At 34.6% G+C, this 14,772-nt stretch overlaps 1 protein-coding gene across 5 annotated transcripts in view; it reads left to right on the top strand.

The window, feature by feature from the left end:
* LOC121418530 (calcium permeable stress-gated cation channel 1-like) overlaps window positions 1–14,772 on the top strand; it is a 93,690-nt gene that overhangs the window by 17,223 nt on the left and 61,695 nt on the right. For 4 of the 5 annotated variants that reach the window (XM_041612446.1, XM_041612444.1, XM_041612447.1 and 1 more), the window contains exons 2-4: window positions 980–1,221; window positions 1,685–1,767; window positions 7,863–7,904. In XM_041612446.1, the coding sequence (XP_041468380.1) occupies window positions 1,099–1,221; window positions 1,685–1,767; window positions 7,863–7,904 (248 nt within the window). In that variant the 5' untranslated portion in view covers window positions 980–1,098. The remainder of the gene's footprint in view (window positions 1–979; window positions 1,222–1,684; window positions 1,768–7,862; window positions 7,905–14,772) is intronic. The other variant, XM_041612445.1, reaches the window with a different exon arrangement.

Below are 14,772 nucleotides of genomic sequence, written 5' to 3'. Positions count from 1 at the left end.
AGGGCAAAAACTCCGGTAAAAACAACCTGAGTTTTCTCAGGTAAAAAGTTTTATGCAACGGGCCCCAGAGAGCATCTATAAACCCAGAGCCCTACCCCGGCCGCAAGGGTTGAACGCTCCGCGCTCGAGATGTGCTCTACGCGCACATATTTTGGTGTTGGTAGCAAATCCTCCCTAATTCAGATTCCAAAAGTTGGCATCTCTGCATCACATTGTCTTGAAAAACCATTGAAATATTCAATTTGCTATTGCTTCTTTGTTTGTTAAATTGATATTTATTAACACTAGATGTTCAGAAGTGTAGAATTAGTGTTCACATTTGATTGAATATATTTTAATGCATAAAGAAAATAAACACATACAAATAAGGTAAATCGCAATATATGACAGAAAAAGTACATAAACATATTTTCATATACATGTATTTGTACATACAAAGTATAATTTCATTAAATACAAGAAAAGAATATTGGAAACAATTAAATAAAACTAACTATTAAGTTTAAATTATAAACGCAGGAGGCAGTCGTTATTAGCGGGTTAAATTGCTTAATACTGAAATTTCAAGTTGATTTTGATTTTGTCTTGAAGTGGTAAAAATTGAGGGAAAAATTGTAACTTACATAAATTTTATTGCTCAGTTAGATTCTATCGAATGGATGTATCATGTATTACATTTGAAATGTTTGCAAAATAACAATAATGATATTCGTCAGCTATAGTGCTTTACAATGGAACGTGTCTATTAATTAGTGGGTGGTAGATATACATGTACAGGTACTTTGTGGATACACAGTTTGCACCGTTCGTTGACATTTAGATGTATTTTCGAGATATAGATTTATTCACGTCCTCAGTATTGAAAACCACCGATACTAAAACAGAAGAAAAAGGGAATGTGTGGTTTATGTCTGTTAGCATATACATGCTATACATCGCATGCTGATGAAAGCTCTCATCTTGTTATCTTCCCCTCTAGTCCCACGCATGCTAATGTGACGTACCACTTTCCTCTGGCCACGTCTTGTAAGCAGAGTGATCGAGAGGAGAGAGAGGGGAGCATTCTTAGAAGAGGAGCGGAGCTGAACGTTACCCATCATGTGGGGTGTAACCAATTCCTCCGAGAACTGCAGTCTTCTGGGCAAGAACACTACGGCCATTTCCTTTCTTAAGTATGGAGGTATACCACAGAATATCGCCTACAACTGTATCTTTTATGTGGTGAGTGATGCAGGATTATTTGACACTCTAAATGCGAGCACTCTGATACATTGTGTGAGTTGGAATAGGGACCTACAGACTATCATCCAAAAAGAGAGAAGGAAGTGTGATGATTATGAATGAACATTTTCTTTACTAGAATCAGTGACAGAATCTATTGAAATTAAACATGAAAATTCATTTAAACGGGAAGGATTATATTGGGAGAGATGGCAGTTTGGTTATCAAACAACTTTGTTAGCTGGTAGTAAATTGATTTTATTTGAATTCAAGTACATTCAGTGTGTATTTGAGCAAATCGATCAAGAAATGACTGCAATAAATGGCTGCAATACTACCCCCCCACCATTTTCTTGCTTGACGACAGTGTCGTCCATTTGAGTTTAGTTACTGGCTAACAACAGAAAAACAATTATAAATCTATAAATTTTTATACATGTATCTTGTTTTTTTTCTATGCCAGATCTTGGTGGTTTTGTTTGCTATCTTCAGAAAAGTAGCTGGGGATTATGGTCGCATTGCTCTTGTGAACCAGGGTGAAGAAAGGTAAGAAATCAAATGAAGTGCCCCCTAAACAGTCTTGGTTTCGTGCAAATAATAATATTTTGTGGCTCTGTTCATGTACATTATTTGTCATCTTTCCATTGTATAGTGATTAAAAAATCTCTCACTTTTGGTGCAAATAAGAACAAAAAAGAGATGTTGCTTATCTTATTTTTATGAAATAAGTACGTTAGTAGTTCATTGATACCTGTGGTGGTAAGTAATGGACAGATATTATAATTTGTTACCATTTTAAAGAAAAAAACACATTTTCTGTACTTAACCTATTTTTGTCTCACCTGCGAAGCAAAGTGAGACTATAGGCGCCGCTTTTCCGACGGCGCGGCGGCGGCGGCGACGGCGGCGGCGGCGGCGTCAACATCAAATCTTAACCTGAGGTTAAGTTTTTGAAATGATGTCATAACTTAGAAAGTATATGGACCTAGTTAATAAAACTTGGCCATAAGGTTAATCAAGTATTACTGAACATCCTATCAGAGTTTCATGTCACATGACCAAGGTCAAAGGTCATTTAGGGTCAATGAACTTAGACCATGTTGGAGGAATCAACATCGAAATCTTAACCTGAGGTTAAGTTTTTGAAATGTCATCATAACTTAGAAAATATATGGACCTAGTTCATGAAACTTGGACATAAGGTTAATCAAGTATCACTGAACATCCTGCATGAGTTTCACGTCACATGACCAAGGTCAAAGGTCATTTAGGGTCAATGAACTTTGGCCGAATTGGGGATATCTGTTGAATTCCCATCATAACTTTGAAAATATATGGACCTAGTTCATAAAACTTGGACATAAGGTTAATCAAGTATCACTGAACATCCTGCATGAGTTTCACGTCACATGACCAAGGTCAAAGGTCATTTAGGGTCAATGAACTTTGGCCGAATTGGGGATATCTGTTGAATTCCCATCATAACTTTGAAAGTTTATGGATCTGATTCATGAAACTTGGACATAATAGTAATCAAGTATCACAGAACATCCTGTGCGCGTTTCAGGTCTCATGATTAAGGTCAAAGGTCAATGAACTTTGGCCGAATCGGGGGTATCTGTTGAATTACCATCATAACTTTGAAAGTTTGTTGGTCTAGTTCATTAAACTTGGACATTAGAGTAATCAAGTATCACTGAACATCCTGTTCGAGTTTCAGGTCACATGATCAAGGTCAAAGGTCATGTAAGGTTAATGAACTTTGGCCATGTTGGGGTTTTTTGTTGAATAACCATCATATCTCTGTAAGTTTATTGGTCTAGTTCATAAAAAAGGGAAATAAGAGTAACCATGTATCACTGAACATCTTGTGCGATTTAGAGTAGTATTCAAAGTGAGCACTGCTGCTATATTGAACCGCGTGATGCAGGTGAGACGGCCAGAGGCATTCCACTTGTTCCTACTTTATTTTGGTTCCAAAATTTCAATTTTATTGAATGCATCAATTTGCCCGGGCTCAAGGTGTTTTTTTTACTGTAGGGGCAAATAACCCTTTCAGTCCCAGTGCTTTTTATTCCTGTTTGTACCCTTTGCTGCTTGTTAAGTACAATTGTGTTGGACATGCAAGATTAATGCTGTAGAGTGTGAGGAGACCTTTGATAACGTAGTGCCGAAAGTCTTTGATGAAGATCTCGAAATTAATGATGGATTATCAGCCGGAGTATACGACTGATGATGACACCACGGAATGTGAACTTAACCCCTTGGCTGGTAAACAAAAGACCACTGATGGAAATCCACTCACAGATTCATCATCATCTGTTTGCTCAAGAACTGGACCCTGTCTTACAAGGAGTTGTGATTGATCTGCTCCATCTCAACTATGGAAAGCCATCAATGTCATAATTCTCCATATACGGGAAAATAGGAAATGTACACAGAAGCCTATATTCTGAACTCAGGTTTATCTTAGACCATGTCTATCTCTGTGCTAAAATTATGGGAAGCCAAAAATATAAAAATTTTGTTTCTGTTTATTGTGCTCTTCCCCAATACTATAATGTTGAAGACAACTACCTTATTTATCCTTCCCTGACAGATTAAGAATGATTTGAGAGTCGAATGAGCTGATACATTGAGTCTCTACTGTGAGAAATGTATGTCAGAATTGGCTGTCCATAGTTTTAAACCACAACTTTAGACCAGAGTTTAAATCAAACCTGCCATCAGAATATGGGCCAAAATGGTTTTAGAAAAAAAAGGAGCACATTGTTTTGTCAAGATAATAATGCATCCAAGAGTGTACTGCTGTACTTTTATTGATAAACATTTTGAACTGATGTATGATTTCTAGATGTTGGTGTTGGTGACGTTCCATAGCTGTGATCAATCAGATAAATCGTAAAGGTTTGTGAAACGGGACTCTGCTCCTTCTCTAGTGACGATGTTCTCAAAGATGTGCCGATGCGTCTTTGGAGTTGATTCATCGGTGAAAGGAAAGGACCCACCAACGTCATTCTTGATGGGTACTGCTAATTTCTTTAGGGACCTTTATCCCTTAGGTGGAGAGAGGAAAGATCATTGGAGACTCATTAAATCTGAAAGCCCAATTACAGATTAGATGAGGAGAAGATTTATTGAGTCAAGGTATATACCCATGATGGGATAGTTTAAGAGCACGCCTCTCCTCCTTCATCTTCTTCAACCAACAACCAATTTTAGTCCCCTTCCGTTTCTTCAAATCTCCTTTCTAAGAAGTCTTTGAAAAGAGAAAGAGAGGGAGGAGGGTATATTTATATCTCTGAACCCCATTAATATAAAAACATTTGAAATTTACAGTATTAATTCTCTTGATCACGGTAACCATTTGCCAAATTGTCTAAATATCTTTATAGAGGCAGAAACTACAATTTGCTTTGTAATAATTAATGTGTATCTTTATTTATGTATTCAGATGAAAATGTCGATGTTTACTTGGTTTATTTTATAGAGAGAGAGAGAGAGAGACAAAAAATAACCATATTTTATTTTTGTAGTCTGTTTTCTTGTTTGTCGTTCATAGCAACCTTGTGTCTATGTATCATTGTATGAATTAAATTACGCAGTAACAAGTAAATATCCATTGTATACATCGTTTTATGTATTTTTTAAAGTATATAGAAGAAGAAAGAGTATTGAATTCACTTTATGAAAAAGTGGGAGAGAAAGAGAAAGGAAAAGATAGGGAGAGATATAGAGAAAGGGAGGTGATGAGAGGACGAATGACAAAGTCAAAATGAACCCAAGTAAAATTAATAAAAGAATAAAGTATGTGTGCTCCTAAAACATCATATCATCAGTATACCCCTCTTGTAATCGTCACAATATTATTGAAATTACACTTATGGTAAGGAGTGACTGCAAGATTCACAAAAATGTGACCTGAAACTATTCATTCATTACCATTCTAAATAATATAGAGAAAAACAAAACTGAAATACACTACATGGGTTGCTTATCTCTCATTGCCATAGCTGTCACCAGATCAATTTTGAGCAACTCCTTTAAAAAGCCCACTTCAGAGATGGCTATAGAATACTGACTGCTTAAATGTCTGGGCCCTACAATAACAGAGTTCCCGTGGCCATATCGTATTGATTGATTCATTGCGAAGGCAGACTTCATTTACATTTTACGGAGTGGTGGAGTGCGGGAGGGCAATTTGAAATTCGATTTCTACATGTACTGTATAGCATGCTCTCTCTTTGGCGTTCAGTCGTTCTTCCTCTGTGCCTGGTCTCGTGGGTTTATCACAGTGATCAGAGTGTGAAGTCCCTCACTGCACCAGGGTTCATCCACACTGCAGGAGATAAGGGTATAAGGAAACTATATTGGACGATATGTGGCCAATATGTGTGTGTTCACACAGTATATGTACGTTAATGAAATAAAATCTTGATGATAGTACATATTGCTTTATATGGGAATGAACAAAATGCTTTACCTTTAATTATGAGACATTTGAGGGTCATTGTCACAAGTTGGCACAATATCTTTCCATTTCAGTTCAGTTTCAGTTAAGTTTAGTTTATTTTCATATCTCATAGAATATCAAATACAATGTAAGGTCCATCAAAAGACAGTAAATCATTAATAATAAAATATTACAATACATCGCCATTATTCATAATAAATAAGACAAATGTTATACAATTGAAAGTTCAGAGTGGAGACAGATAAATTAATAAGATGAGGATATGAAGGGCTAATTATTAAAAAGCAGAGCTTGTAATTTATAGTTTCCCTATTAATAAAATTATAAGTAATCGTCAACTTGTTTTCAAAACAATATGCTACAAGAAAAGAAAGTGAAAGAGATAAAAAAAATATTTCCTTAAAAAAAAACGAAAGTAGGAGAAAAAAAATATTTGTCCAGTGCTCTCTTAAACAAAAGTTTTTTTTAAATGACCCCCTTCTCAAAGAAAAGGCATCCAGAACTTCTATTTTTCAGAATGATTATTAATTTCCCCAACCAATAATCACACTTTTTTTCTTCAAATTTTTAATAAATGAGACCAAATACCCTTGTAATCCATATGTATTAACCATATCATGTACATGCTACTTAGTTTTATAAAACTGAACTACACATCAGAAAGACGGTATGAAAACATTCTCTCAAATTTGATAGTGGTGTAAATGGTGTGTAAAACTTGGTTTGGATTCAGACAAACGGGAAACATCTCAATGCATCAGTCTGAAAATAATTATTCAATGAATGAAAAATAGTGAATAATTGAATGTACAACACTTGAAATCGATGGTTCAGAAGAATGTGATGAAAATATCTTGAGGCATTCTTGTTTGTTCCAATTACCTCATTTTTTCAGTTTGAAACTAGTTTAGATGTATCTCTTATGAGATGAAGTCATTTAGCTTATTCATATGAAATAAACCTTTGATTCATTTTAGAAATGTTATTTTTTAATTTCATTGAGACTATCCTTTGTTGATGTATGCTCTGTGAATTTTCCTGCAATGAGTATTGAATATTTTCAAATATTGAAATTATTTTCCTGTATATATCAAATTGCACTGACCAACCATGCACTGACCATTGAAGTTACTGATACAATGAAGTTATATGAAAATGTGTCAATAATATTGCCCACAGACTTCTGCCAAAGAATTGCATATATATTACGTAATAAAAACAGTATTTTTTGTCGATGAGAAGTAGTTAAATATTATTTCAAGTCCTTCGCCTTAATTTCCAATAAATTGTCAGAGAATAAAAATGATTATATTGACAAGTAAATGTTGTTATAATACATGTGTCCTATGTCTTGATGCTATAAAAAAGCTTGAGGACTTTATTTATGCATTATCCATTGAAATTTTATTTAACCAAAATGCCTTTTGCCATCTTCAGGTGAAGAGGCATAACCGGGAAAACCCTTAGAGTATTGAACTATCACAGAGGTTGATATAATAAGGCATACAAATTCCCCTGAAAGATGATTGCAAGTATTATATTGAGGGAAAGGCGAGGACCTTCCCGCTGATGGAATTTACAGCAAACTGGATTTGGCGGGCAGAAAATGAGATGACCTTTGTGGAGAGCGTGTCTTTGTATATCTCATTTCCTTGCTAAGCAAAACCGTTCGCTACCTATGGCAGGTGGTTTATCGTTAGTCCACCTCATAAATGTATTGTTCTCTGATTGCTGCCAGAGCACATGATGTCAGATGTAAAATGTCACATTGTAATATTTGAAATAATTAGTTTCAGTCATACACTGTACATACTTGTTGGTTGTTAAATGTCGTTAAATTCAATTGAACATTATATACATGTAAGACATTTGTATGAATATTTGAGTTGATTTTTCAATATATCTTGTTTTGATTGTATTCTAGAGAACACACATTGATAGAAATGTAAAGTTTACCCTAATCATTGATTTTTGTATCTTGTCTGGAGCAATATAGTTTTTTTGTCCATACTTAATCACTTATGATCTGTATATTTTTTTTTGCCTGTTCATTCTTTTATGTGAATGTACATTTATACATGTATATACTTGCAATTTTTCTAAATTTGTGTTTTCCTTGTTATTCATGTTATACTTGTGTGTATATTTCCCTCTTTCTCTATGACAGGAGAGTATTTTCATCACAAAATGGAACAGCAGGCTACAACATGTATGAATAAAATTCAATTCTTAATTCTGCAACCATGCTTGAAACTCTCATCTCACACTCTTACACATTTTGGTTTGATAATCTTTGGTTACGGTCTTTCTAATATCTTCAGAGCATTTTGCATTTTAGGTGTTGGTTCATACTAATGGATTTGATTGTTGCTAATTCTATTTTTCATACTCATTTTTCTACCTGGGCAATTCCATAAAATATTTATTTCCAAACGGTTTATTTCCAATTCGTCTAATGCCAATTCATCCAATTGCCAACTCGTCTACTATCTAACCTTGGTCTATCACCAATTTGTCCACTCTCCACATGGTCTAATTGCCAATTTGTCCACTCACCATTTCATCTAATAACCAGTTGGTCCAATAGCCATTGAGTCCATATACCATTTGGTCTAATTGGACAAAGTGTTACTTGTGCAAAATGAAATGGATATTAGACCAACTGGTTATGAGATGAAATGGTCATAGACGAAATGATGATTAGGCGAAGTTATGATTGGACCAAATGGTTGTTAGATGAAATGTCGTTGGACAAAATGGCATAGATTAAATGAAAGTAGACCTTGTGGTGAGTGGACGAGTTGGCAGTAGACCAATTGGAAATTTACCTTTTCAAACGCCTACGTATAGTCTGCAGGCACAGGCCCTGATTGGATCAACAAGTGGGTTTTCACACAAGACTAGCACCATGCTGATTTTCAATTTGAGGGCCTTCAGTTCAGTCACTGTAGGCTGTATATTCAGACCACTTAAGTCGAGTGAAGAGTTTACACAGCAGACTACCCCCTATGTGTGGGGCCTACCCGGGGTTGGGGGGGTTAATTAAAATTGTTTATGAGTTGAGAGTGACTTTGAGAACGACTGGTGAAGCTTTCTTACGCGCTATTCCCTATTGCCAATGAACATTTTGGTATATACCATTTACTGCAAGGAAGGATCACCAGTCGTTCTTAAAGTTGCTCTTAACTTACGAACAGCTTTATGAAATACCCACCTGAAATGCTTTGTTTAATTTACAAGGTCATATGAAAAGATGTATATGCAATGCTGTCCAATTATCTTGGCTTAAGCAGTTCACAGAGTGAAGAAAGTATATAGGAAATTGGGGGTTGGATGAAAAGGTTCACTATTTTATGGAATTGCCCATTCAAGCATTTTTTTTGTATTGACTAATCAATGAATATTCATTTTCAGGTTTGCTCACATAGATTCGCCATACAGACTATCATTGCCTTTGCATCTTGAAATTAATTCTTTAATAACTTTTTCCATTGCATTATTCTTGTTCATCTCTTCTTTCATTTGCAAGGCAATAAAAGTTTGATTTCAAATTAAGCATAGCCAGACTTTAACACACTTGATAAATCATAATAGAAAAAATGATTGCTTATCTTTTTGTAATCTATAAGATCTGTGATAATTTAGAAGTGAACAAGTTCTGAATTTTATTGGAAACCTTCCTATTTTTGTTGCACAATGGTGAATTAATTTACAATGGTTTATTTATGTATGCTCTATTATTTGATGGATTTGAAATGATCTGTGAATTGTGACTAGCCAAAAATTTGATTTATTTTTAGTACATGTACTAGAAATCCTGGATTCTAAAATTATCAATTAATCTTTATTTCAAATCTATCAGTGATTCTTCTTATTGCATCATTTTAACCTGTTTATTTATTTTTAATAATCAATGTCACGTTTGGGGCTCTTTCGTAAAATTTACATCCATACAATTTCTTTGAAATGTATTTTAATCTGGTGTCAGTTTATGAATTAATCTTCATTTAGTGCATCTTGCTCTAAATTGTTCAAATCTATTTTCATATGTTCATCCCCCTTTTGAACTTTTTTGTTTGTACTGTAAGGAACGTATGTGCCATTATTTCACATTACATGTAGTTCAATTCTTTTATATGTCTTTTTTTTGATTGCCTAATTTTCCATCCACTCTCATGTTTTATTTGAAATCAATAATGGATATTGGATCCACTAAAACTCATGCAAAAATGTTTAGGTTAAAAAAAAATTGAGACTCTTGTCTCACTTTGTTTTTTTTATAAATATTATTGAGTGATATCAAACTTTGACTCTACTCTGTTATTGGAAACTAATCAACTAATAAATCCATTGCATGCATCATGCATGATGCTAAATCACAGTTATTACAAATATCATCATCATAATTTCATGATTAACGTTTTCATTTTCAGCATCAATGTTCATGCATTATTGACCAGTTGTATTTGTAAGGCAATGATTGCGAAGAGAAGTTAATTACCTCAAAATCTATTTCCAAATGCCATGCACCTTTTCCCCCTAATTTTGTTTGCTCACCAAGGAAGAAGTTTAAGTTCATAACAAGTGAAGAAAAGTAGCCTTGAACATTAATCAGATATATTTTTGATAATATTCAGGTATTTTTGTCTCCTCTCATGTCACATTGACTTTGTATGCAATATATTGCTGAGCAATGTCACTGTATATTTGAAGGAACATTTAATAATATCTTTTACAACCCTTATCGGTATCTACTTGTTTACATAACTTGAGTGGATGATAAGATATTATGCATGTGTAATGAGTAGAAATACTTGTATGAGATCAACATTTCACATACATTTATTCCTCTTTTATAAGAAATAATTGATATAACTTTAACATGTAATTACTTTGTTGAATTTTTATTTTTTTAACTTCATTCTTGTCATCTGTCTATGGATGTTGAACATGAAATAGAGATAGGTACCCTTGTTTTGCTTATTTTGAATTCTGCGTTGTTTGCAAATTTCATATATTCATTGCTTAATTTGAAGTGGTAATAGATGAATTATATAGTGAACAAGCAAAGCAGGAATTTGGTGGAAATATAATTTAAAAAGCTTTTTATTCTCAAAATTTGAAAAAATGACAGAGTGTCACACCCCTTTGCGATCTCTCCCCATTTCGCCTTCTTTGTCTTACAGTTTATTTTATTTCTTTATAGTGCTAGCTATCTTTCCACATAACAGCACAAATGGGTAAACAAAAATTTAAAGGCCTGTATTCTGAAGTTAGGTTATGGGCCAAAGGGTACAATAAATCTCTAAGGCCAATGACCTTCTAATTCAAGGGCCATGGATTAATTTATAAAGCCAAGTGTCATCTTTATATCCATCTTCATTCTTCTGCAGGAGGCACCTGCAATTTCTTCCCCTATCCCCTCTTGAACATTTCGAGCCTGATCCTTTTGTCTTTATTTTGTAGGCCACTGGGCCTAAGTTATGAACATTATAGACCTCTTCTGCTATGCAGGATGCATGCCCAGTGGGTTATCTAGGGGAATTGACACTGAGTAAAAGCTCTAAAAATTGCGACCCTTCCCGTGTTGACCTGGGGCAATGCTGAAAATCATGTCCCCTTCTAAACTGATGTAGCCAGTGGCTCCTTTGCTTGTTCTTAAATTTTAAATTTTCTAATTTGCTTTTTTTTCAAATTTCTGTTGTTCTTTTCATTTTGCTTTCCTCTTGAATTTCCCTTTAATACACCACTAAAGGTGCAGTGGCATGTATGCGAGAGGACTTTAACCTTGGTACCAATTTAGTCTGCAGGCACAGAGCGTGATTGAATATTTGATCAACAAGTGGGTTTTCACACAAGACTAGTATGTATAAAACTTGTTGAGTGAGTGGGCCTCCTGTACATAAGTCGTTGGCTAAACATTCAGACCATTTGAATCAAGTGAAGGGTTTGCACGGCAGGCTAGTACCGATCATTGGCGCTCTATGAAAGCTTTGTATGATAAACGACCAATGTAGCAACCAGTATTGCCTTTGAGAGGCAAGATTTAAAAGCTTGCCCCAGCTTACAAATTGGAATTGGTTGCAATTGCTGTCAGCATAATATTTTCCAAATGAAACATTGCAGTTTATTCTTGTTTCGATCCTTCCCGGCCATGTATTATAAAGTGTGCTCTTAATTCTCTCACAATTTTGCCTTCATATGTTTCTTTAAATTGATCCACCATATCTCTGCTTGCATAATTTCTTGATAGTATTACTTTTCCATATTTGTCTCTCAACAATCTACCTGTAGATGTAGCTTGCTATTCTATTCGATGTCGGCGAAGCCTTGATAGCATTTGCATGTGCGTTTGGTCTGCTTGTATCGGGGATCATCAGTATACTAGGGGCATGCATGAAGATACATATAACCTTACAGGGTTAGCACTTTAATAAGCAAGAAGCAAGGCACAGCATGGCAATCTTACATACTGAGCTTAATTTTTTTCCAAATGATGGACGAGATTGCTGGTTAGAGAATAACTTACATGTACAATGCAATACATGTAATAAGGTAATGTATCGACTGCAGACATGGTGATTTACATGTAGTAGGTTTTTATCACATGCTTGTTAGATACATGTAGTATTTTACTCTAAAACAATCAGTTTAAATAAATGTAAGTATTCCATTGGCCATGTAAAACCTACATGATGGCTCAGCATTTTCTGTTTGAAATAAACAATAATGGAATTGAATTCCAATTTCATATCTACTGTAGAAAGCAAAACATGACAAAAGATGAAAGACACAGAAAATTTGAAAAGTATACATAACAAAACCCTCTTCATGGCACATTTTATCATTTTCCCCCCTTGCATTGTCTTATTAAGTGTATTGTTGTTTCAGATTTGTCAAATCTTGTGCTATAAAAATCAGAAGGGATACCTATCCTAAGATAAAGCTCTCAAGGAGTGGCACACACTATAAAAATTGGAGTGTTAAAAGTGTCACCTATTGGTGCCCCTAGAGGACCACACACACTAAGATGTTTAACTTACACCCTAAAGATAGAACATAATACCGAATAGTGTAAAAGCAACAACCAGAGGTGTGGTAATAGCACCCATTGGTGTCGAACTAACACTGTAATTTTAGCACTAGAGTAAAATGACTGATGTGGTCCTCTGTATATATAAATCAATACAAAACAGTTTTTGCTGTACACCTTAAAGATTGAATGTAACACCAAAAAGTATAAACGTAACCACCAAACGTGTTATAATAACACTCATGGGTGTTGAACTAACACTGTAGGTTTAACACTGGAATAAAATGACTGGTGTGGTCCTTAAATAAATCAACACCATAGTTTTTGCTGTACTCTTATTATTGATTCCAGAAATTGGCCTGCTCTTTTACTTGATTTACATATGTACACTTAATAGATGGCATATTATGCAATCATTGGCTTACTATAGTTGACGTTGATATTATTGATCACAACTTTTTAAATACATGGTCCTGGTGAGCATAATACGCATACGGTAACACAGAGATTAGCAATCAATCGCTGAATGAACTTACGAATCAAGATCATGTTTACATGCGCATTTAGTTCAAAATACTGACCAGTAACCAATCAGCAGTGTTCCTTTCATATTTTATATTTATTGTTGAGGTTTGTGATACGGGGACCTGATCTTAAAATTGTATACAAATAGCGAATAGGCTATTGCGATGGTATAACATTTTGCATGAGGTGAAAGAAAGATCTCTATAATGAGGTGTTAGCCAAGTTGAATAGAGTGTCTTTCACCGAATGCGAAATGTTGCACTATTGCACAAATAAAAATATTTTCTATTTTTGTTGGACAACGCCTCGAAAGGGAAAAATATGAACAGTAATGAAAATAAGAGAGAATTGCTTTCTAAAAGTCCCTTAAACGTGCATTTGATCTGCAATGACAATGCGCATATGGCCAGTAAAGCCTGCACGTATGCATTTACTAAGTGCTTGCAATGTGTTAAATCTGAATTTTTATAGTGAAATCACCCTTTCTTGACCCGTGCAAAGGTACATTTTGGATGGTACGTGTGCAACGGTACAAATGTTTGACATTCAGCCTCCCATTTGCTTGTGTACAACAAGCCAAGTAGGCGTTGTACAAGACATAATAAATCAGCGAGATAGCCTCACTGCTATAACCTATTTTACAAATCTATTATGTTCATCAAATGCATGGAGGCACATAAAACTTGATAGGATTACTAGTTATCAGAGACATGGTGAGAGAGACGTAGGATTTCAGAACTAAGCTTTTCATTCTAAATTGCATTTTTGTTGGCCATACATGTAGGTAATAACTGTTTGAAGCCATATGTGGCACTGTTCTTCTAATTCTAAAGCCTTTGGTAAATACATTTATCTGAGTAAACATGCAAGCGTAACTAAGTATATTTGTTTTGATTTATATACATGTATTGATACTACAGTTTTATTGATATGATGGTGTATTTTCATGATATAAGCAGAAGCTATGATTTCAGTGATATAATTAATAATTGTTTATCTTTGTTGTAAAAAATTTATTACAATAAAATTCGTATGGAACATAATTACGATATTCCAAGAATTTGAGCCATGCAAAACGAAAAAAATGGGTGGTAAATTTTAAAGCTATTAAGAGCCAAGATTATGTTTAATTCATTTTTTTTCGAAAATCATTGCTATCATGCATGTTCGCATGTAATTGTATTGTGTTTAATAAAAAGCTCAGCTCTTTTATGATCAAAGAAAATGACATGGGTTATCAAACCACTCTTCAGTATGTAATGTACATGTATGCAAAAGGACATATATTTATCATGTACATCTTTTCCGGCAGAAACCTTTTGTAGCACCCTCTTCCCGTGAATCTAGTACCCCTTTCATAAACCCAATTATGCGGCTAATAGCAGCATAATTTGGTGGTAAAATTGGAGGAGGACCAGAGTTATCCGCATTATTTTGATGCTGCTATTATCCGCATAAAAGCAGCATCGGGGCAAGATTTTGAGTTTATGAACGCATTTCCAAATAATGCGGATAATTG

Source organism: Lytechinus variegatus, chromosome 7 (genome assembly GCF_018143015.1).
Source record: "Lytechinus variegatus isolate NC3 chromosome 7, Lvar_3.0, whole genome shotgun sequence".
In the NCBI taxonomy this organism is placed as follows: Eukaryota; Metazoa; Echinodermata; class Echinoidea; order Temnopleuroida; family Toxopneustidae; genus Lytechinus; species Lytechinus variegatus.
The sequence above is the reverse complement of the archived record's forward strand: the minus strand, read 5'-3'. Positions and strand labels throughout refer to the sequence as shown.